The sequence below is a fragment of the Dendropsophus ebraccatus genome, chromosome 7, assembly GCF_027789765.1.
Source record: "Dendropsophus ebraccatus isolate aDenEbr1 chromosome 7, aDenEbr1.pat, whole genome shotgun sequence".
Lineage (NCBI taxonomy): Eukaryota > Metazoa > Chordata > Amphibia > Anura > Hylidae > Dendropsophus > Dendropsophus ebraccatus.
Genome location: NC_091460.1, coordinates 69,321,242 through 69,344,878, shown reverse-complemented (window position 1 = coordinate 69,344,878; position 23,637 = coordinate 69,321,242). Strand labels below are relative to the sequence as shown.

At 41.0% G+C, this 23,637-nt stretch overlaps 1 protein-coding gene across 6 annotated transcripts in view; it reads right to left on the bottom strand.

The window, feature by feature from the left end:
• Positions 1-395: 395 nt before the first annotated feature.
• Positions 396-23,637, bottom strand: part of SORBS2 (sorbin and SH3 domain containing 2) — a 215,782-nt gene continuing 192,540 nt past the window's right edge. For 4 of the 6 annotated variants that reach the window (XM_069977711.1, XM_069977713.1, XM_069977716.1 and 1 more), the window contains 6 exons: positions 18,917-19,726; positions 17,019-17,201; positions 12,444-12,551; positions 7,495-7,538; positions 6,732-6,838; positions 396-5,915 (listed from right to left, as the gene is read on the bottom strand). In XM_069977711.1, coding sequence (XP_069833812.1) covers positions 5,854-5,915; positions 6,732-6,838; positions 7,495-7,538; positions 12,444-12,551; positions 17,019-17,201; positions 18,917-19,726 — 1,314 coding nt within the window. In that variant the 3' untranslated portion in view covers positions 396-5,853. The remainder of the gene's footprint in view (positions 5,916-6,731; positions 6,839-7,494; positions 7,539-12,443; positions 12,552-17,018; positions 17,202-18,916; positions 19,727-23,637) is intronic. The other 2 variants (XM_069977715.1, XM_069977717.1) reach the window with 2 other exon arrangements.

Genomic DNA, 23,637 nt, shown 5'->3' with positions numbered 1-23,637 from the left:
AGGAGCATAGCTGCGCTGTCCTGATCCTGGTGTTGCATTTCTAATAAATTATACCAGATGCTGTACCTGATGTCACAGACTGGGAGAGTTTGGTACAGCATTTAATAAAGCATTGGAGAGATACACAGCCCAGTTGAGCCTGAAGTTCCGATGCAGCTCTTCTGTTTCCTGACATTGTCTATACTGCTCTCCTGTATGGATGCAGCATAGCAATGGCTATTTAGGATTTAGAGAGGGTTTTTTGCTAAGCTGCAGGTTTCTGATATAGTTTAATGAAGTTTTTATATTGCATACATTTTGAAATAAAAAAGACAGTTACACTTTATAAAAAATCACATGAAATACTGCACCAAGTCTGAATATGGTCTTACAGTAAATAATGACAGAGCCATAACTTATTCCAGGCAAAATTTATTAGATGTCTATTGAAGAAAAATAACAAACCAAGGAAAAATAACACATATACTGTCTGCTTGTAAGAATCCATAGTTAATAATCTGGAAGCCACACTTTGTTATTAGATACAGAAGGTAGAAACAGTGCGCTTTAAAATAATACAAGCATTAAACCAGGCATTGGAAAACCTACCCATCCATCTGTCTTACAGCCACATCTCCCATGAGCCACCAGCTGCACTACTATCCTGAACGTGAGGGATGTCGTTCAGAAGGCGCAGGATACTGAAGGATACCCATGCATAGAGTTAGACACCATACTCCCCCATATTAACACCATCAAAAGTAGGTGTTTATAGCAAAGCTGCATGCAGTATAACAACTGTGAAATTCAAAGCCTTTCAAATATAAAGCTTCTTTATTTCTTCAACATGAAATACTTTATACTGCAAAGGAAGGGGAGGGTATTTTATAGCATTTCTCTGTAACAAATAAATATGTACATTTAGATACCACTAGCAAAACAAGTTCATTGTTTCACAAAATCGTTCATAAAAGGCTATTTTACAAATGAACTGGCTAGTGTGGCGAAGAGCAGAGAAAAGCTGGCAGCGCTGTGGGGACTTGGGCACTCCCATGTACAACTTGGTGTGACAGAGGACATAGGGCAGAGGCTCTGTACAATGGAACTAGGCAACATATGTACAAAATACTACATAAAATGTGAGTGTGTATCTAACAAAGAGCAGAAATATAGTAAACACTGTTTAATAAGGTGCTAAAAAAGCAGTGTACTCAGTGTCCAGTGCCACTGTTATACATTGGGGCCTAGTCTTCTTAAGTGTCACATAGCCTGAGCTAATAGTCAACCCTCGATTCACTGTCAACTAAAAGAACTGTGTCATTTTTAAAACATGCATCTCCACACCTGTAGGTGGCAGCAGGCATACAGTCACTAGTATATGACATCTTGTTGATGCCACCCATTGTCTTCACATTGCATCTACCACACATTTTTTGAAGTTAGATAAAAAGTGTCCGTCTTCCCATTTTCTTACTATTTTATTAGTCTTAACACTGTCATCATCCACATGCAAACTACAAATTATGGCTTTTAACATTAGATACTTTAGGTAGAATTCTCACATTGCATATCTAATACAATTATTGGTTAAACCAACAAGAGAGATTTCTGGAGATACAGACCTAGGAAATATTTGTAACGGAATAAGTCGAAGTAAGTCATGAAATAATAATTAGATAACACAAGAGGCACCTCTGATTGTTTTCTCTCTCAGCTGATATGATGCTATATGTTATAACTATAGAATACAACTGTTAATATAGATCAGTGCAGATCTTTGGTAAATTGGTGTGTCCAAATGTATAAAATAATTTTTGTTTACCTAATGGGTTGTATGAGATTATTATTGGTCTGTTTTATTCAGAAAAAGCACCATGGGTTATGTCTGGTATTGCAGTTCTCGTGTTTCTTAAAAAAAAAAAACTTTCACAATAATGTTTTGATATTTATTACAGGACATAGTTTTATTTTCTCATGGGATATCTCTATTAAGTATAAAAAGTGTATAGTTATTTATTATATTTATAAGGTTATGTTTCATACTAGTAAATGCAAGTTTGTGTAATGGCATTCCTGTTGTATAACAAAACATATTGTCCACATTGTATGGCATATACAGAAGATTGAATTATAACTTTGTGTTAAGATAAATATATGTGACTTGTCAGCTTGTGGTGCTTTGTTACTATGTCATAATGTGAAACGCATGTACATGTTAAGCATGGTCTTCTACATGTGTGCAATGAGCACACAGGGTAATGGAAATGAGAACTCACAGAACACAGCTGAAGTTATGACTTTCTCTTCCATGTTCTTCTTTACAATACCAATTTGTTTTACTCACTTTAATTCTGCAACATATTTTTTTTAGCCATTTTGCATCCGGTTTTTTTTGGACAGCCAACACTTGGCACCAAGACACTAAAGCTTTATGCAAATTATGACTGTAATTTGCATAAACGGGTCACGTTTGGCCCCAAAATAGCAAGAAAAAAAAGCTGTGACAGCAAAAAAAAATGTTGTGAGAACATAGCCTATAGCTGTTCTTCTGATACACAGCTCAGAATCCAATGCATCCACCCATTTAAATGGCCACTAGATGTCTTACTTTTCCGCAAACTACTGTCAACTGTCTGTTGTTAGGGGGATTCCAATTTTAGCAACCAAGAGACCCAGACAGAATACAGAGAAGGAGGGCTGGGCTTAGATAGAGCTATGTTGGGGACACTTTAACCAGTAACCCCTTGACTTCCACCACTAGAGGAAGTTTAGGAGCTTACTACATACTTTTTTACACTGAAGAATAACACTGTATGCAGTAAGCTCCCTCTGGCATGTTAAATCTATGGAGGAGATCCATAGTTCCATGTAAGAAATAGAGCTACAATGACTTTAAAATGTCATTGTTGTTTCACAAAACTGTCATAGAGACATTTTAAAAGTTTTGATTGGTCACTGTCTGAGTGTTCAGACCCTTACCGATCGAGAGATACAGCTAGGAGAGGTCCTCTCCTGGCTCTGTGTCACATGATCAGTTGAACTCATCAGTCGGGCTCCATAGACAGGAGAGGACCACGCTTAGCACAGCCTTCTCCTGGCTCTATCTCCCGATCTGTAAGGGTCTGAACACTCAGACACGGACCGATCAAAACTTTTGACATTAATCTTTGACACGTCAAAAGTTTTGTGAGACCACAATGACACCTTAAAGATCTATAAAAAAAAAAAATTGTCCAATACCTAATATCGGTTCTTTCTTTTTTTGTTGAGAATGTCTAGCAGCGACCTCCTATAGACATAAACTGGTCATGCAGCTGATCCAAGCATGCATGTGTATGGAAGAGATAGGTGTCTGTTGTGCAAGTGTTTATAGCTGGATTTTTTGTCCACTTAAATAAAGCAGAAAAAAATTAATGACCCAAAAGAGTTTTAGAATTGGACTGTCAGTTCCTAACATTTCAGATATAGTTCTTTTAAGAATCATTGGATGAAGAAAATATTTTACCTGCTCTTGACCTCCTACACCTAATCTGTTATCCTCCTACACCGTAACATGGGATCTAAATGCCAGGCATACATCATGCTTTCTTGTGCAGACTCAAGCGTCAGTATTGTTCATAGATCTCTACTTTAAGGGATATTCCAAGTTAAAATAATATCCCCTTATCCACAGAGACCACCTGCGATCCCCTGAATGGAGCCCTGGGTGTTTGTTATAATTGGAGCACTGTACTCAGCTATCTCTGGCAGCTCCATAAAGAGTCAACAGAGAGGCAGAATGCACTCATAGCTTCATTCACAACAAACACCCACAGCCATTTTATGGGGATCGCAGAGGGTCTGACCTGGGGAACACCCTGTGATATAACACTCATACCCTATCGTGTGGGTAGGAGATAAGTTATTTTACCTCAGAATACTCATTTAACATTTTGACTTAAAGTACAAATGAGGCTCACTGTCACCCTTAGGGAGGTTTTTTTTAATTTTTTTTATTAGGTACTCCTCTGTTCACAATAGAACATAGGGAGGTAGCATTCATTTTGGTGTACCGTAGTTCGATACCACATTGTCACATTACTAAATTTTATTATTAACACAACACTGTTGCAGAAAGCACAAGGAATAGGGCGACTTCACATAGCTAATATCTTGTTTTTGTATGGATAGCAATATTGGCTTTTGCAAATAAGTGGTGCTAGATGTAGGCTTCAAATAACAATAAAACTATAGTTAATCTGGCTAACAGGGCAGATAAACTTTAAGGGTAAATTCACACGGGCGGATCCGCTGGGAGTCTCACGCATGAAATCCGGAGCTAATTCGCAGCTAATCTGCCATACACGTATTAATAATAATAAGAATAATACGTGTTTTGCAGATTAGCTGCGGATTTCGTGCGTGAGACTCCCAGCGGATCCGCCCGTGTGAATTTACCCTTATTAGGCACATAAGACATGAAAAGGTCAGACATGTTCTCCAATGGATGTGAACGTCAACTCTGATTACTGTGTTGTGGTTTATGTAATATATGGAAACCACAATGGATCCCACTGACTTATAATGGGGTCATTTGGTTCCTGCTGTGGTGTCCCAATGGGAAAAACAGAGCTGCATTTAGCATTATTCTTCCTATCTAAAACAACAGAATTTGTGGAACCTCTAATGTACTGTAGATGTGAACAGAGCTTGATAGACATGACTACTGTATGAAGCAGAATATGGCACTCCAAGAACTTGTCATTGTGTTCTTTGGCTAAACAACAGTCATAAAGTCTCAACTGCTAAAAATCGTGCTGTTACTCAATAACCCTTAAAAAAAATAAAATAAAAATAAATATATATATATGTATATATATATATATATATATATTTATTTCACAATGTTGGTCTTTGGGGGGGGGGGGATATTTATCAATGTGTTCACCAGACAACTAGTGTAAAAACTTCACTTTTTTGTACAATACTGTAAATTGCTGTAAAGTCTCAGATCTTTAAACAAATAAGAGACCGCTTAAGCATTTTACACCAAAGTTTACACTAAAATCATTGATAAATGCCCCCCCCCCCCCTTTGTGTATAGGAAAACCAAAATCAACCAACCATATTGCTGCTGTTTAGTGTGACCTCACATATATCAGTTACGGTTCTGATATGGTTATTATGGCCATCCAATTTTGTGATTTCATGTCAATTTGCTTTGATTTCTCAATTTTCTTCTTATGATTTGAGTTAGCAGTTTGCGTCAAGTAACAAAACCCCCAATCAATCTGTAATAGACAGGTAATGACAAGCTACAAAGCAGTATATTCTCATGGTTTTATTCTTATGACATAGACGTTACGAGAACTAATGTTTCATCAGCCATTCACTACTCATGGCCTGTGGAAAACCTGTGTTCCTATGTCAGGGAGCCATCTCATAATTACATAGCGCCAGGGACATCAGACACCTTTGCGCCTTGTGATACAACAGATGGTGAGATACACCTGTGATGTATCTGAGTGCTGAACTTATAATAATCATTTTACCCACATGTTTCTGATCCTATGAACAAGTATCTAAGCAGAGTAACATCTTTAATACCTTGTGTTCTTAGAGTGTCTTACACAGTGTTGAAAAGAAGCTTCAAAAACACACATCATTAGAGGCAGTGCGTCCTACAAAATTGCAGTTTCACAAAGAGTGAGTAAGTAATGATTGGTGCTAGAAGATTATCAGTAGTGATGGGACTGAACCGACAAGGCTCTAATACTGCTAGACAATGTTGGCAGGCTGCAGGACTACATATGAACTGGTTCAGGTCAAAAATAAAGATGCGTGCTTCCTAGAAATACATGTGACACGTTAAGCATCCAACAAAGCAAACTGCATTTACAGCCTTTTGACATAGTTTCCAGGGAAAGTTCCAAAGAACTTTGTTCTTCTAGAAGTGCCTGAAAATAGAGAAACATGTGAGTTAAGGAACAGTCCGTTCACATTTTAATGATGTAATTAAAAGCTTTGTTAGATCAGAGACGCCCACAAGCTGAGACTTAACAACCCACTGCCTCTTATGGTCCTTTTAGACGGAACGATTGTGCGAATTTGCACGATAACGATCGCATTTGAGCGATAATCGTTCCGTGTAAACACAGCGAACGATCAAGCGACGAGCAAGAAATCGTTCATTTTGATCTTTCAACATGTTCTCAAATCGTCGTTGATCGTTTGCAAAAAAATTGCAGATCGTTCAGTGTAAACAGTCTTTCAACGATTTCACCTATGTGTAAGATAGGCTTAAGTGATCGCAAAACGATTATTACGTACGATGTATCGTTCCATCTAAACGCTGATCGTTATAAAAAAAAACATTGTTCATTCAAAGTCGTTAATCGTGCGATCGGGCGAATTATCGCTCTGTCTAAAAGGACCATTACTGTAGGTGAAGGCAGCTGCTGCTAAAGCAAAAGTACTTAGACGTAATGCAGATCACCTAGTGAGAGAGACAATGTTCCAGCTGAGTTCCATCATGATGACTGGGGGTCAGTAGCTAAATGGTGACTAATCTTTCAAAACACTTTTCAGGATATGATGCCCAGTGTTTCTAAAAGAAGAGTGGCCATTATATAAAGTGGCATTTTTTTTAGCAGCTATGATATCTGCCATACACTTATACCTTTTTCTCAAAACTTTAACATAATAATAATAATAATAAAAATAATAATGTCCATAGCAGTGCAAAATGTTATGGTACAAGAAAACCTACTTACCTACAAACCATCCATCATCACATTTTTCCATAACATCTATCACATCACCTTCCCTTAATTCTAGCTCATCCTCATTCCGTGGAGTATAGTTGTACAAGGACTGGTATCTGGCAGAAGCAAAGGTAGAGGTGTCGTAGTTGCATGATCATGTTTTAGATTATTATTATTATTATTTATTTTAGAGCACCCTTGATTCCAGAGCACTATACATATGACAAGGGGTTACCATACAGAATGTAACATACAAAGAGATCTGCCTATACTGTCAGTCTTCAGACACAGGCTAATATTCTTTATAATATGGATGTCCTAAAACAGAGCATGTTTAGAAACGGCAGAATTTTTGCGTCTGCACATAGGTAATATGGGGAGGATTTAATAAACAGCGGGGGTGGCAGAGAGGACGCACGCTCAAGCCAGAGAGGCAGGGAGATGGTGGGGCAGTGGGCGGGGTTACACTCAGAGGTGGCGTGGCCTCTGCATACCCCTTATTTACGACAATTTATGCTGGCACGCCGAGGCAGATTGTTGGTGAAACCTAAGCCATATCCGAGCTGGCATAGATTTCAATTACAGCGCCCGGGAAGCTCTGATGCACTGGGGTTTATAAATCCTATGTGCTTGTGTGTTGGTGGATTTTTTAAGACCAGCGAGTAAGATGCCGTTCTTGATTAACTCGCCCCCCCATATGTGGATTGAGTGATTTGTTATCAAATACTTAATTTCCAGGCTGTAGAGTTATATAGAGGAAAGGTAGACTTACGGTTCTCCCATAGCTTGGATGTTTTCATGAGTAAATACTGCTCGCTGTTGGGGGAAAACACAGTTATGATTAGTATAATATATGAGAATTTTCATCATGGCTCAGAGTATCAGTACATATAACACAGACACTGATAACATTATTCTTGCAGTGAACATAGCTTACAGGACAAAGCTACAAGTAACTAAAGCTAAGCACATTTCACTCCTGTATGGAAAATGTGTTGTGTATCTCACACTAATAATTTTTGTGCTTGTGCACCTTTCACGTGCTGTGCAAAAATTTCAGTTTTTTGTGCAAAATTTATTATTAGAACTAGCACAGGTGTTGATAAATCTTGAGCAATTTTTTTTGCCACACCCCGTCCAAGCAGAAAAAAAATCAAAAATGGCACAGACAGTGTAAACTACTCACAAATAGTGCAACTTTCTTTATAAATGATGTGTAAAATTTTACATTTGCAAAAACCCAAAATATGCCAGAATAATGGTGCAAAAACAGAGTTGCCACTTTAAGTAAGGGTGTCTTCACACAGAGAGATTTATCTGACAGATTATTGAAGCCAAAGCCAGGAACAGACTAAAAACAGGGAACAGGTCATAAAGGAAAAACTGAGATTTCTTCTCTCTTCAAATCCCTTTTTGCCTTTGGCTTCAAAAATCTGTCAGATAAATCTCTCTGTGTAAAGGCGCCCTAAAGTAGTTCAGGTGCAATTATGAGGCAATTGCATGTAAGCTTTACTGCACATACAGGCTGGATTTGAGTAGTTTTTATGCACATACAATTTCAGTCACCTCAAAACACAGTATAGTACAGTAATGCAGTGTAGTGTGTTCAGAGGTTCACAGGCAAATACGGTACATATAGTACATGAAAAACAAACATTGCAGAAAAAAACATTGACTACATAGCGGTTTAGTGAAAGTCCAGGCAAATAAATATTATTAACATTCAAATGGATGAATATAAAGAATCTACTATGCAAACATAAAGTACAAAAGACAGAAAGTACAAGTATATTGTCCTCCCCTAAAGTTATTCCGCAAGAGCAGCATATCCACATACAGTAGCATCACATTTAAGCAGATGTAAGCCCAGCAACATGCTCAATATAGTTATAGAATTCTCTGTTTTAGTGATGTATTAACATCTCATGCTAGTGAAAGTGTGCCAGTACTAGGGACCTACAGAACAGTAAGGCGTATGTTGTGGTATACTTATGCTATAAAACATCCATAAGACAACAGCAAGTATCTTATTAATGGAAATGGCATACATGGCAAGACACGACCAGTTGTAGGAAGGCACACACCTTCAGGGAAAGCAGGGCAGCAGAGTATGTGGAGGGAAAGCAGGGCAGCAGAGTATGTGGAGGGAAAGCAGGCAGCAGAGTATGTGGAGGGAAAGCAGGGCAGCAGAGTATGTGGAGGGAAAGCAGGGCAGCAGAGTATGTGGAGGGAAAGCAGGGCAGCAGAGTATGTGGAGGGAAAGCAGGGCAGCAGAGTATGTGGAGGGAAAGCAGGCAGCAGAATATGTGGAAGGAAAGCAGGGCAGCAGAGTATGTGGAGGGAAAGCAGGGCAGCAGAGTATGTGGAGGGAAAGCAGGGCAGCAGAGTATGTGGAGAGAAAGCAGGGCAGCAGAGTATGTGGAGAGAAAGCAGGCAGCAGAGTATGTGGAGGGAAAGCAGGGCAGCAGAGTATGTGGAGGGAAAGAAGGCAGCAGAGTGTGTGGAGGGAAAGCGGGGCAGCAGAGTGTGTGGAGGGAAGGTGGGACAGCAGAGTGTGTGCAGGGAACATGGAGCAGCAGAGTGTGTGTAGGGAAGGTGGGACAGCAGAGTGTGTGTAGGGAAGGTGGGACAGCAGAGTGTGTGTAGGGAAGGTGGGACAGCAGAGTGTGTGTAGGGAAGGTGGGACAGCAGAGTGTGTGTAGGGAAGGTGGGGCAGCAGAGTGTGTGTAGGGAAGGTGGGGCAGCAGAGTGTGTGTAGGGAAGGTAGGGCAGCAGAGTGTGTGTAGGGAAGGTGGGGCAGCAGAGTGTGTGTAGGGAAGGTGGGGCAGCAGAGTGTGTGCAGGGAACACAGGGCAGCAGAGTGTGTGTAGGGAAAGCGGGGAAGCAGAGTGTGTGTAGGAAAGGTGGGGCAGCAAAGTGTGTGTAGGGAAGGTGGGGCAGCAGAGTGTGTGTAGGGAAGGTGGGGCAGCAGAGTGTGTGTAGGGAAGGTGGGACAGCAGAGTGTGTGTAGGGAAGGTAGGGCAGCAGAGTGTGTGTAGGGAAGGTGGGGCAGCAGAGTGTGTGCAGGGAAGGTGGGGCAGCAGAGTGTGCAGGGAACACAGGGCAGCAGAGTGTGTAGGGAAAGCGGGGAAGCAGAGTGTGTGTAGGGAAGGTGGGGCAGCAGAGTGTGTGTAGGGAAGGTGGGGCAGCAGAGTGTGTGTAGGGAAGGTGGGGCAGCAGAGTGTGTGTAGGGAAGGCGGGGCAGCAGAGTGTGTGTAGGGAAAGCGGGGCAGCAGAGTGTGTGCAGGGAACACAGGGCAGCAGAGTGTGTGTAGAGAAAGCGGGGCAGCAGAGTGTGTGCAGGGAACACAGGGCAGCAGAGTGTGTGTAGGGAAGGTGGGGCAGCAGAGTGTGTGTAGGGAAGGTGGGGCAGCAGAGTGTGTGTAGGGAAGGTGGGGCAGCAGAGTGTGTGTAGGGAAAGCGGGGCAGTAGAGTGTGCAGGGAACACAGGGCAGCAGAGTGTGTGTAGGGAAAGCGGGGCAGCAGAGTGTGTGCAGGGAACACAGGGCAGCAGAGTGTGCCCTTAGAAAGCGAAGGAACAGAAGAGTGTGCCACAGGAAAGCAGGGCAGCAAAGTATACCACAAAAAAACGGGGCAGCAAAGTTTGCCACAGGAAAGAGAGGCAGCAGAGTGTTTACCAACCTCTGACCTCACAGTAACAGACCCCAGGAGATAACATTTGAAAGATCAAGCCTAGTGTGGGATTAATGTCAATTGACTGACAGATGCAGAGAGAAGGACATCATTTGGAGCATGAGTGGGGCATCACAGAGAAAACGTATACATGTGTTACATGGCATGTTGTGTCTCTTATATTAGTCACATGTTGTTTTGCCAAGAAAACTTGGCAAATTACTGGGTTGTAGTTTATATTTACAAATTACACAATACAGTATATTGTACAGAATGTTCTGCATAGTGTTATTAGTATAGTATGACCTGACATAGAAATATTTCTGGCTGTGTGTGTGTGTCCATTACTGGCTGATAACTATCTCCCTCGACCCTTTGGTCTCAGCTAAGAATGCTTGTGTTCTGCACAGGGAGAGGGGAGTAAGCAATTACTAGAGTCTGGTGGCATCTTCTCTCCCCTGAGAATGGAATCAGGGCATCAGGCATATTAAAATCCAACAGCCTGATCCTTTTCTCTTCGAGTGGCTGAATGTTCCTGTGTTCTCTATGAGGAGGGGATGGTAAGCCGCTCTGGTGATGGTAGCTTATCTCTCCAACAAAGGGGTCAGACAGTGATTTACCATCACGCCCAACCCATATCTCCACCGGCATCAACTTTCAGTGGAGTCTTTGGAGAGACTTAGCCGTGGCCCACCTCCTGTGCTTCAGGCCGGGCTAGTTCCCTTGAATAGACCGGCACCGTGTGTGGGAACCAGGTCATGGTTCAAAAAAAAATTGACCAAGGCACCGGCATCCCCGCGCCGACGCCGGTCTATTCATATAAAAAACTTGAAGCGATGTACCTAATGGTACATTCATATATTTTGCCTTATCCATGGTAACCTGATATTCATTTTGACAGGTACCCTTCATATCTTTTGTCCTAACATAGACAGGACAAAAGGTAGAGACTCCTGCTGATTACTGTTTTCTTATATAAAGACACAGGATAGTGAGGAGGGAAATAGAGCTGATACTGTATCTTAGGACTATGAGCAGTTTTGTTATATAATTGTATATAATCTTCTTTAGTTGGAATTGTAATGTGAGACAAAATAGGATAAAAGGAGAGGAAGAAACGTTTAAGTGAGGAAAAGCTATGTTTTTTTTGTATGTTTTGGAGCATTTTCTATGTTTAATGTTATTTTAAGGGTCCAATTCTTGCTTTCAGTTGATAAAATTCTATTGAAAGAACAGACAAGCTTAGATATTACACAGCATGTTTTCTTGTTATATGAAGCATCACATGAACACAAACTACTCTTGTGCATACATATTAATATAGTCAGGGGCGTAACTACCACCGTAGCAGCCAAAGCGACTGCTACAAAGCCTGCCGCATCAGAGGGCCCGATGGCCCACTCCTGCAATACACTTGGCCCCCTGAGCTGTCATCATTTGCAGCACCCGATGGCAGAGCGGCCTTCAGGGTGCTGCAAATGTCCCTCTATCTGCAAACATTCCTGACGAGCACCTGCAGCTAAATGGTAAACGTTATGACTACACTTGACGGATTTGTAGTCAGTCAGGGGGTGCCCAATCAAAAGTATGCTAATAAGCCCAGCCATTTCTAGTTACGCCCCTGACAATGGTGCAGTCAAGCTATACTGCAAGAGCTCAATCACGTTAATCTGCATTCTAAAAAACAAACAAAAAGGAACATACATAACACACAGTATGTATACAGTGCTTAAAAACAACAGGCTAATTTTTCACACAATGTAAGAAAAGATAATCGATCATCAGAAGGCAGCAGTTGGGGTGACAGGTACACTCTTAGAAGCTTTCAAAGAAGGTGACCTTTAAAGGAATTATCTAGGATCAGAAAATAATGGTTTTGCAAAAATGGCAGCACTTTTGTCTGCCACTGCAACTACCTAGAATAGTGATCAGCCACAATACCAGACATATGGAGTATAGCATTGTATTTTCTTTATTCTACTCCTAGACAATGACTTTAAAACAAGCTTCCTAAAAAAAAGTTGACAAAGTGGATTCAGATTACTCTACCCTTTGGATGGTTTTGGGGCTTTTCACTGGTGACCTGCAGGATTTTCTAGACATCACAGGACTACGAGGAGGCTTACCAACAACTACTAGGTCACTTTTATAAATATTCTGAAAAACCATAGGACAAGAATCAGTTTCTAAATTTCCAAATTATTTTTATCAACCTTAATCCATGCAAAAATGGTGCACACAGCTGATCACATGCATGAAAGCGTAAGCAAGGGGAATAAGTAAGACTTAAATACATTATCAGTGAGGGCACACAGAACACACATAAAACAAACGTATTAATATGGGAAGAAGTGTTACATGGTTCTTGGGGTAAGGATACACATAACATTACCTTTCATATAGCTGTCTGTGACTACAATCTGCTAATTTGTTGCAGTGCCTGCAACATAAAACATTTTTTTCTTAGCACATTGCAGTCACAGACAGCTGAATAGAAGGTAACATACAGTATATGCTTTCTTTAAAATCTATGTAACAGTGCCAGCAGTTAGGCTCTCAGTTTCCAGGTTCACCATCTTCAAAATGGCAGCCATCTCACCAGGCAGGATGAGGGGTCAGGGAATCTGCATTCTGGAAATAGATGCACATCCAAAAGATGGAACATGCATCTATTACATCTGTCCTGTAAATGTTCCTTAAAATTTGTAAGGTGGGGATATCTCTTTAATTTCAGTAAGGGGCCATATACACAGGAATGGTGTTTTTCAGGCAACCAGAACAATCCCATGGAAGTCTTTGGTAGAAAAAGATTCTCAAAAACGCCAGAGAGATAAATGCCACCAAAAAAAGCTGTGTGTGTAAGGCATATCATAACTTCCACTGATCTCAAACTAACATCTGGCCACTGGCGTTTTTGCAAAAAACAAAATAAAACAATAAAGCCAGACTAATAATTATATAAAGAAAGTATAGAGTAATTCAATATTATGTGTATGATATTTTAGCGTTTATAATACATTTAAATGTAATTTTATTTTTTTATTTTACTGGAATACTAATTCACTCCTAAGCATGATGAATTGCTGCTACATGCAAAGGACTGTACCATACACAGTATTGGAATCAGGTGTAAAACTTTTTCTTTCCATATTTCTGTAAGAACTTGTGGGGTTAAAAGTCTTGCTGTACTCCTAGAAGTGTTTCCTGTGCCTCTAGATAAACAAGGTTTGTCAGTTGTTATTGCTGCAGTGGTGAATACCAGCTGAGGGGACAGTGTGCTTTTACTGCTGATACCCATAAAGTACCATGTTATTTTGTGAGCCAGCCAAATGCTCTGACATTTAAGAGCAGAATGACTCACAGGACATAGTGATACCAGAACTACATTTATATGCAGGAGAGGCCTCCCATCTGGGGCTCAAGAAAATTCTACCATATTTTGAGAACATTATCAAGAATAAGGGATAAGGATAATATGTCAGACAGATGCCACTATGAATCAAGAATTTGGTTAAATTATTACTGTTTGACACTTCTGAAATGTCAGAAATCTTGAGATCATCTATTAGGAAGTTGGCTGCATATGCATATCCCTTCTATGAAATCTAAAGACGTTATAAAAACTCGAGCTTCCAGGAGCCCACCATCATTCTAGTTGCATTGTTCATTAATGGCAAACTTTGTCATTTCACTGCAAAATGAATTGCTATGAAAACATACAGTACATCTCACTATAAAGTTACTGACGGTAAGTGGATCAGGCTGCCCTTTCTGTTTGTTTGCAGACACTGACAGTAACAGGTTCAAGTATGTCTGGCTAAAGAACAAAGGGCAGCTATTTTCATACAGCACAGGTGTCCACAGTGAGGCTCTTATAAGAAAATACGAAATTATTGTGGCACTGTGGCATTTGCCAGGATAGACCTTTTAACCAGTAGTAAACAACACTACATGGCACCATTGCCATATCTGTGAAATGCTTCCATACTTCCTCGTACCCCTTTATTGTAATTCCTTCACAATTTATCCATTCCCGTCTATGTATGGATAGAGCCATATAGTATGGTAATTCCATACTCGCTTAACACAGGCCATAGCACTTCACATCTGTCATCTTGGGTAATTCCAGATGGAAAAGGAGGTTCTCTTTATCATCTAGCCTTTAAATAGTTTTGTACTCTGATCATCACTATAAGCCAATTACATAGACACCTGTCTTCCCTTGGTTTTGTACCAGGACAATGTAATAAGTTCATGGCTCATTGTTGAAATCTCTTTGTCTGTAATGTCTTTATTTAGCAACCTTAATGCTTAGTAATTGGAGTGCAGGCCTTTGTTATTAAGTCATGTTTAATAGACTGTTTTATTGCAATTTAATGGAAAATCTCTAGAAACATAGTAACGTAGTTAACCCCCTCCCGCCGCTGCATAGTAAATTAACGTGGCTGCAACAACGTTAATTTACGCTGCAGTATAACACAGGTGTAGAAGCTGCGTGTGTCATCCGCGGCGGGTCCCGGCTATCAGTAATAGCCGGAGACCGGCCGCAACTCTCAGCACTAGAGCCATGCTCCGGTGCTGAGAGTTAACCCTATAGATACTGCTGTCAGCACAGCCACAGCATCTATAAGGCTCCTGACAGAGAATTCTAACCCTACAGAGGGAAAATTCTCCATCAGGGCTCTGCAAAGTGATCGCAGAGCCCCGATGGTAGCCATGGAGCCGGAAGCCTCAGGCTTCCGGTTTCCTGGCTACAGAGGCCAGTGGGGGTCAGGAGGGAAGGCAGGGCGCGTACTGGGGGTCAGGAGGGAAGGCAGGGAGGGCACCGGGCACCCGGCCATGCGCTCTGCCCCCTCCCCTCTCTCCCCTGCCACTGTCACAAGATTGTGACAGCGGCAGGGGACAGAGGAGAGAGGCCAGACATAGGGACATCAGCTTATGGGATCATTATGATCCCATAAGCTGATGTCCAAAAACAACCTAGGCATCAATGACCAATGGTCGTGAAAGGGTTAATAAGGTTGAAAGTTCATCAGCTTCAACCTAGGGAAACCCTACTGTGTTAATCCAGGGGGAAGGCAAAAACCTCTATGAGGCAGATGACAATTAAAGTTGTGGGACATAAATATCTGTAATATGACAACTTTCAAGAATGCAACAGCAGGCGATAATCTAGTTTTACTAAAAGGGACAGGACAATTTTTTTTCTAACCCACTTTAACTGGATGTTGTCAGAATAAAAAGAAGTCATACTCACCTGCCCCAATCCCCCATTGCTGCTGTTCTAACAGCTCTCAGTCCTCTCTGCTGTTAGCTGGTTCCTGTACTGTGTGTCTCTGCAGGAACTACTCACTCAGCCAGTCACTTGTCCTACGGTGATTGACTGAGCGGTCATTTCCAGCAGGGACAACACATAACAGGAAGAAGGAGGCAGCTGAGAGCAATGGTTCTTTAAATGGTTTTTTTTACTAGTCAGCATTGTGCACCAGGGAATGTATGTGAACTCAGTGTATGGAAAATTTATGTTGCACCCTTAAAAATAAAATATGCCTTCAGCTGAACGTGTAATGGCTGGTTTATTTGTAGTTGCGGATGCAAATTCTGCAACAGCTGAAGGCAGTGCTCCGTTTTAAAGTAAGAAATAACACTTGACAGTGTAAGTTCTAGAAGCACGAAATCCACCACTGCCAGGAATACCGACATTTAAGAAAACTAAAAGAGGAGACGTAACACCAATGTAATGTTATATTATGCTCAGTTAATTTATGAAAAAAAATGTCTTTCTTTTTACCTTGATTTATTTGGAAGAAAAGAAGAAGAGCCATTTATGACAGACCACTACTGTCAAATCTACTGCAAACATCATGTCTTAGAGCAAAACAAGTGGAGTATAAGGGCTAGTTTTATGAGGGCATATGCATGCCAAAGAAGGAAACACCCAGTCTAGGACCCTCATCTTGAAGCTTAAGAGAAGAACTCTGGACAGAGTGACACCCATTTGGTTGAATGGAGTGGCCAGGGGTGGATTAACTTTACCATAGGCCCCGGGCTGCTCACCAAGCCTGGGCCCCCACCCCACTCTAAATATGGCAGCACTAGCATGGTGTTCGTGGTACAGTATAGATAATGTCATGATTGCTGTAAAAAAGCAGTGTTTTTTTTTTTTGTTTTTTTTTTTTAATCCTGGCAGAACTGTAACCAAGAGACAATACACCACTAACAGTATAAGTCTTTTTGGGTGGCCATGGGCCCCCCCAGTGGCTCTGGGCCCCGGGCCACTGCCCAAAACGGAACTGTTATAATCCGCTACTGGGAGTGGCCATGTGCGACATTCCTTGCCGATAGCAGCTGATCAATGGTCTCTTCAATCCGTGAGATGCAGAACCTCTTGATAATCTCTATTTTAGCACAATATTATGGATGATCCAACCATGCATTGCAAGTAGTCAAAAGTAGGCACAATAACTTGTGTCATGCATGAATATTGGATCTTTTTTAGGAATTAGTATTTCCACACTTAACCTTAAGACCAAACACTGTCATGCTTATTGTAAGTAATCAAACTGTAAGGTGTGCTCATAAGAAAGAGGAAACAAGTGACAGCCACATGCATGTTGGCGTTACCTTTAAGCGCGGAGATTGTGTCTGCTGCCTGGATGTGAATTTCGTTGGCGCAGAGGAGTGTGATACAGTGGACTGACAGGGTGAAGGTGACGATACATAGTCAGCGTGAAAAGGAGGACTAGAAGAAATGTGGGGAGGAGAATGTGCGGGAAACCTTTGCTTTCCAGGAGAAATGGAGGTGCTCTTAAATATTTAAAAAACAATAAATGACAAAAATCAAGTTTCATTTACTGTCATAATCCTTATATTTAGTCATTCAGTGAGTCTGCTATAGAGCTCCAACTCCAACAAGATACAATTTTGGGGACAGAGTTAAAAAAAAAGTGAAGAAAAACAAACCACCAGAATGAAGATCATGCATTAAGATAAAATATAGAACATGTAACGCGTGAAGACGTCTTTAGTCATAATATGGATTGCACTTTGACTGAAGCAGCAATGCAAGCGAGAGACCAAAAAGACTTTGGGAAAGGAACACTTACACCTGCAGGACAGAGTAGCAATTGGACGACTGGGTCTAAATCACTACAGAAAGGCTACAATGTCAAAAGCATCTGAAATAACAATGACTTGTTAAAGAGGATGTACCACCAGGTACATCCTCTTTAACCTGAACCGACAGATTGATGGGGCCGGCAGGGGGAAGCTGGTGCCGCGGTCCGTTTTTCAGACCGAGGCCCCGTTCCCGTGCATGGCGCCGTTCGATCCAGTGGTACCGGCCTGTGCTCAGTGGGAGGGAATTCCCTCCCCTGTATGACGCGGCTCGCTTAAAATGAATGGAGCCGTGTCATACAGGGGAGGGAATTCCCTCCCACTGGGGGCGGGCTTGCCTACCTCCAGTGCTTGAGCACCGTCCGGTACCGCTGGATCGAACGGCGCCGTGCACCGGCGCCGACCGATCCGTGGGTTCAGGTTAAAGGGGATGTACCAGGTGGTACATCCTCTTTAAGCTTTTACTGAAGAAAGCATTCCAAAAACACTAGTCTGTGTAGCTACCCAGTGCTATGTAGTAGGTAAAGCAGCACTTGGCATCCTAGCTTTTTAGCTAACTCCATGGATGGTAACCAATCGTCAAATAAAGCTAGTGTACTAACTATGTGCTACAATGAAATGTATGGAATCTTAAAGGGATATTCCAAGATTTATTGAACATTTTTATATGTTGCTGAGGGGCTGCTAATAATAATACTTACCTAACCTGGTCCCCCACAGCTCCTTGTCTTGTCTACTCCCAACACAATGCATCAGAGCAGGACCTGCCTGCTCAGCCAATCACTGGCCTTATCAGTGTCCCGTTCCCTCTGTCATCTTGGAAGCAGAAACCAGCAGGAAGCAGTGAGTGACTAGACCACTGGATCAGGAGCTGTGGAAGGTGGGGATGGGGGAACCAGGATAGGTAAGAATAGCTTATTTTTAATTTTTAGTAGCCTGCAAGCAACATATCAAAATTTCTAATCCAGAAATATCTCTTTATAAAACATTATACGTATATATAATATATTTCACTTATTCAAAAGTATTGTATTTTTCAGCTGTGAGAAAGAATAGGAAATAATGTTTATATTTACCTTATACTTCTGTAATGTTATCTTGAGATTTACATTTTTACATGGTTTATGTGTTTAGATGGATTTTAGGGCCAGAATCTATGTCATTGGATACATGACTCTGTGGCCTCATATACATTTTATAGAAGACACCCAGCATTTGTTAAAAATGACGACCCTGTAAAGCAAAGTTCTAGGATACAGCTAAAGGTTGTGGTTGACTATATCACTGGGTTTACTATTGCCATTTTCATTCTTTGCCTTAACACTAGACTGATGGTAATATAACAGGACACTGTGGGGCAAACGTACAAGACAACATGCAGTAGCTTGATCTTAGTAACCGAATACCTCTGCATTGATACTGGGTGAATAATCTTCATGACATATAATAGGTTGCGCTACGTTTTCTACTGGTTGTTGTACGATTTCACTTTCACCATCTTCCTCGATGTAGAGTCTTGGGTGTTGTTCTTTTTGAGGTTTGTACCTAGAAAACCCTGACTCTTGGTATACCAGCTGACCTCCTTGAATGATAGACATCAGCTCTTGACAAATCTCCTCTTCCTGTTCATCGACAGACGTTGCGTTTAGTGCTGTTGACGGCCCTGGTGCACACTCTGAGAGAGCCAGTTCATTCCCAGAAGTTTCAGGCATATTAAAACGAACCAAGCAACTTTCTGTGGCTTGTATCATACTTATTTGTCCCTTTGACTGTGTCTGGTCCAAGTACTTTCTCTGTTCAGTCAGACTGCTATCAGTATTAGTTGCAGGCATAGAAGGGACCTCAAGCTGCTGAATTACAGGAGAGGAAAGTGTTGTGTCAGGAAATGGTGAAGGTATGGTAGGATGATGACAACTTGAAAGGGTCTTTGGTGATGTAATAGGAACAAAATGACCATCTTTAATTCGGGAAGCTATATCTCTTGAGGACAACTGTTCAGGCTGTAAAACAGTTAATGGCAAGGAGGTGGGCTTCTCTAGATTAAGAAGAGGGTGGTCAGGAAAAGGTGGTGGAGTCAGGACAGGTGTGTTTGAAGGAGAATAGCCGACAGTCAGTGACAGCCATTCACTGGTCACAGCTTCTATGTTCCCCTTACTAGAGGATGAGTCTGCTTTGAGAGTAAGGGGTGGAGTATGGAGTCTCTTAGATGAAGATAACTTTAGAAATAAAAGATAGGTTAAGAATCAAAGGAAACAAAACAAAATAAAACGAATATTGTAACAAATGTTAACAGAAAAAAAGTAATTTAAAAGGAAGTTAAAGGTGACAAAGTATTTAATTGTGCAGGTGGACATGCCAAGTACTATTAGCGCATGAAACCAAAGGAGTGAGAGAAAGCTATCTGAAAAGTGAAATGGTATCTGCTGATAGATCGGGTTCTAAATGTCAAATGTTGAGAGAAGTCTGAGTCATCCTATTCAAAGCAGTAGTGTGGGTTTCACACGATAGCTCTGAGTTTCTCCTGTACACATGCTAAACTACAGCACTGGAAAGTCACGGGAAGGGCTCTCATTATATTAGACCTAAAGGCCACCTTTGAACTCATATTTTTTTGCATTCCTTTATCTTTTACAAAGAAAACAGATCAGCAATTGGTTTTCATTAAACATTTCTACCCTTTGGCTTCCGTAGGTTGTATGTACAGTACATCCATTACAATGCAAGCTGTTTAATGCTGTTCTGTCCTTATTCCCTCATAGAGCTACAGGTGCAGCGTCTGCCACCATAAGCGTGACGGAGAAACATCTTGTTAAAAAAGGCATGCCAGCGCTGGGTCGGCAACTGTAAGGGGAACAATGATATGTAGATTTCTGTACTCTTGTATGTACATTCCATGGTGTGCTGCCAATAACAGTGTGCCACAGAAAAAGAGTAGCATGCTGCCATGATAGTGGCCACTTTGTCTTAGCTAAGTACTCAGTCTATTGCTATTGTCCCACCTCACCTGGATGCCTGGATGTAAATATTTTTTTATGATCTCTTTGTTAGAATAATAATTGAAAGAACATACATTATCTCCTTTATGCAATAACCCCTTACTACAATCTACTACAAATGGTTGGCCTAGGGTAAACTGAATATGGCACCAACATATCAAAGCCTATCCACATTACCTTCAGACTAACCTAAGGTTAAATTCTATTTGATATACATTCACTTCTATTTAATTTTATATTTTAGCTTAGATGTCAGGAAAGGTAAGAAAGGGATACAGAGCTGTCTTATGAAATGAACAGAGAACAGCGTTAAGCAGATATCATTGTAGTGTACATACATGCAAGTTGCAGGAGCCAAAGAATACAACATTTTTAAAGAGGGTTTTATGAGATAAGCTGCAGTATCCCATCAAGGCCACTAGTCTGCATTACTGTGTGTGGTAAAAAAAAACTGATTGGCAAGGGTGCTAAGTGGTGGACCCCCACCAATCACTTGTAAAGCAATTTTAATGAAAAGGGCTGCACATTGTATTTAAGCACATGCAATGCAGAAAAATGGGTTCAATAGGTCCATAGCCTTGATTCGTTCCAGCACTTGTCCAATTATAGTTACTAATCTGGCAAAAACAAAGCACTGATAATACTAACAGAATCATATGAGTCATATGTACAGTCAATGAATTAAGCATATTTCTATATATTTATTGGGTTACCTAAGGCTTCTGTACACACAATAGCATATAGGCTCATAAATCAATCCAACATGTAAAACAGCTTCGCAAAGTAAGGGCCCTATTTCACCGGACGATTATCGTTTGCATAATCGTTAACGATAAACGATCCAAATGACCGCTATTACGAAAGACCTGAAATCGTTCGCCCATTTACATGGAAAGATAATCGTTACTTATGATCGTTCTTGCGGTCGTCTGGTCGTCGCTATTGCGTTTGTCACTACTGCGAACGACCGAACGACGTCTTATTCAATGTGAACGATTTGCGAACGAGCAACGATAAAAATAGGTCCAGGTCTTATTAAACGATCAACGATTTCCGTTCGGTCGTTAGTCGTTAACTGCTATTCAAACGAACGATTATTGTTTAGGTTCGAACCATTTAACCATAATCTGAACGATAATCGTCCGGTGGAATAGGGCCCTAAATGTGTTGTTTTCTTTGTACAGGACTTTTAACCACAAAGCAGAAGTCATTGTAGCAATGTAGAAAAAAACAACTGTTATGTTTTTTTGAGGATAAGCGAACCCCCTGAAGCTCCCCAATATTGAGAAATAACAAACATTTCTAACACCCCTATGCTTACTGTTGAAATTGTTCTCCGGTCCCTAATTCCCCTGGGTTTAGATTCAGAAGCAATGGTGTTATGTCACTCTGGCCATAACATCTACTATGGACATAAGTGATCGGCCAGTGTAGTCATGTGATGTTGGTATGGGCAACATGTTAAAATCTGAATCTAATGCCAGGAGAGATGATTAAAGAAGGACGCCTTTTCTCCTCTATACAAATCCATTACTGGCTCTTGACTTCAAGAATCTGTCAGATAAGTCTGTGTGTATAATAGCCCTATAGTCTATAAATTCCTGAGGCATCTGTTGGACTTGCTGAGAAAAGCCAGATCCATGGAACCAGCATCTCACAACAAGTCTTAAAGCAACTATTGCTAATGTCCTCGTGCAAGATACCACAGGACTAGTGGAGTCCATGCCTCAATAAATCAGAGCTGGAAACAAACTCAGTCTTATAGGGGTTGTCAATAATAAAACAATTGATAGCTGAGGTGATATCAATAATTGATCGGCGGGGTGTCGATCAGCTGTTTGTTGCCTGCATTACCGTGAGAATGAAGCTTGAAGCAGTTAGCCCTGTTCCCTTAGTAGCAGTGATGGAGGTGTACTGCAGCCTTACCTCCTATTAACTTCAAGCTGAGGGTGCAGTAGCCCAGTTCCTCCGCCACATGAAATGGTGCCAAGAACTTCTTGTTCCGTTCTTACTGTAGTGCGGGCAAGGAACAGCTGATTGGCAGGGGAGCTGGGTATTGGCACCATGCCGATCAACCATTGATAGTCTACTCATTGTTTTATCCTGGAAATTTTCTTTACAACTTAGTTTTCAATGTTATGGCTGATTGGTGTATAACGTACTCAGTATCTGTAATGTGTAAACAGAGTGTCATAGACATCTAAACATTTTCCAGATTTGTTTTCAGTCATCACAATAAGGCAAATGTAGCTGACAAATTAGGCTTGACCTATAAGCTGGCCATTTATATGAGACAGCTGTCAGCTGCACAGTTATATCTTCTGATTCCCCCCCATAAACATATATACTGTAATAAGAAATAAGCTGACCTTATCAGCTTATACCCTGCAGGAACAAAGAATTAGCCATGTTGAACTAAAAAATAACCAGACCCTGTTCCTCTTCATCTCAAGAGAGGTATAACTTGCACCAAAGCTCCACCTAGCTGTTAAGTCAGAGAGATGCATATCTTCGTCTGCATGTTTGGTCGCTTTTGTCTGTTTTTTTTTTTATTTTGTTAGATAATTTTAAGCAATATAACCTATTTTCTTCATTTACTGTACCCTACTGAAGCAATTTAAAGGTAATGCATCTCTGAGTTTATGTTAGATATCATGTTATGTTAGTGCCTGTTTTGCAATAATAAAAAAAGAATTGTGATTGGAAAATGTAGTCATGGCTAAAAAAAACCTCATAACATACAACATATTGGCCGTAGGTTTCATAGGGGCAAACTAAAGCTGGGGTTTCATGGGTTTTATAACTGCTGCCACTAAGAAAGCACAGGTGGCCATTGCTCTGCAATGCTCATAGCCGCCAGAGGACATTTCAGAATAGACAGTGGTGAAAGAGCCAGTATAGACCCTGCAGGGTCTGTAAGTGACATGGAGGACAAGTAATAAGAAAGAGAAAATAAAAGTTGGCCTTTTTACTCAAATTGACCCCAGAGATATCTGATGCTAGTGCTGAGTTAGGGTATATTCACACAGGATGGCGATAAAGAGGCACAAATTGTAGTTCCTCATGGTTATAATAAAAGATCTAATAAGCATCAAGCATAAAACGCCTCTAATGTCTATATGCCTATACAT